Raw genomic sequence first — 604 nt, 5'->3', positions numbered from 1 at the left:
AATTCGGTGAAACGGGATACAAGCGCGCTCACAATGTAGTAGTAACAATGTATCAACATGAAATCTTTTCCAGGAAAATGTCCAAGGCAGACGAAGGACGTCTGATACATATTGCCAAGAAACGTGAACGTGCTAAGGAAGCAATCGAGCAAAGGCGGCGGAAACTAGAGGAAGAAACGAAAAGTCGTAAGGCTTCCCTCTCTTTGTCGACTAAGGACTTAACAGCAGACCTGTTCAATTCCAATTAATACACGATGAAGAAACGTTTGGAACTTTGTCATTTTATCGTTTATGCTTCTCTTATTTCAGTGAAATCAGGCATCACGACAAAATTTACGGCGAATTACGATGCTATAGAAGATTCTCTAAAAACTAGTACTGTTGGTTTGGTAACGCTGGACGAAATGCGAGAAAAGCAACGAGATGTGGTTGAAGCGAGGTTTTACAATTAGTTTTTGCTTTTAGATTGCTCGGGCATCTACAGCTGGATATAAAATTTCTAAAAGTTGAATACACAAAGTATACAGTAGGAACAATATAACAAAGAAAAAGAATTGGAGGAGATATTTTGAGAATCTAATCAACAAAATAGCATGGTGACCAG

At 38.6% G+C, this 604-nt stretch overlaps 1 protein-coding gene across 1 annotated transcript; it reads left to right on the top strand.

Annotated features, from left to right (window-relative positions):
• Positions 1–77: 77 nt before the first annotated feature.
• Positions 78–452, top strand: LOAG_16260 (hypothetical protein; the record flags this gene model as incomplete). The annotated part of the gene is made up of 2 exons (XM_003151748.1): positions 78–186; positions 310–452. The coding sequence occupies 2 exons, from the start codon at positions 78–80 to the stop codon at positions 450–452; spliced, it is 252 nt and encodes an 83-aa protein (XP_003151796.1).
• Positions 453–604: the final 152 nt, after the last annotated feature.

Source organism: Loa loa (assembly GCF_000183805.2).
Source record: "Loa loa unplaced genomic scaffold supercont3.5214, whole genome shotgun sequence".
In the NCBI taxonomy this organism is placed as follows: Eukaryota; Metazoa; Nematoda; class Chromadorea; order Rhabditida; family Onchocercidae; genus Loa; species Loa loa.
This window is presented reverse-complemented; position numbering and strand designations above follow the sequence as displayed.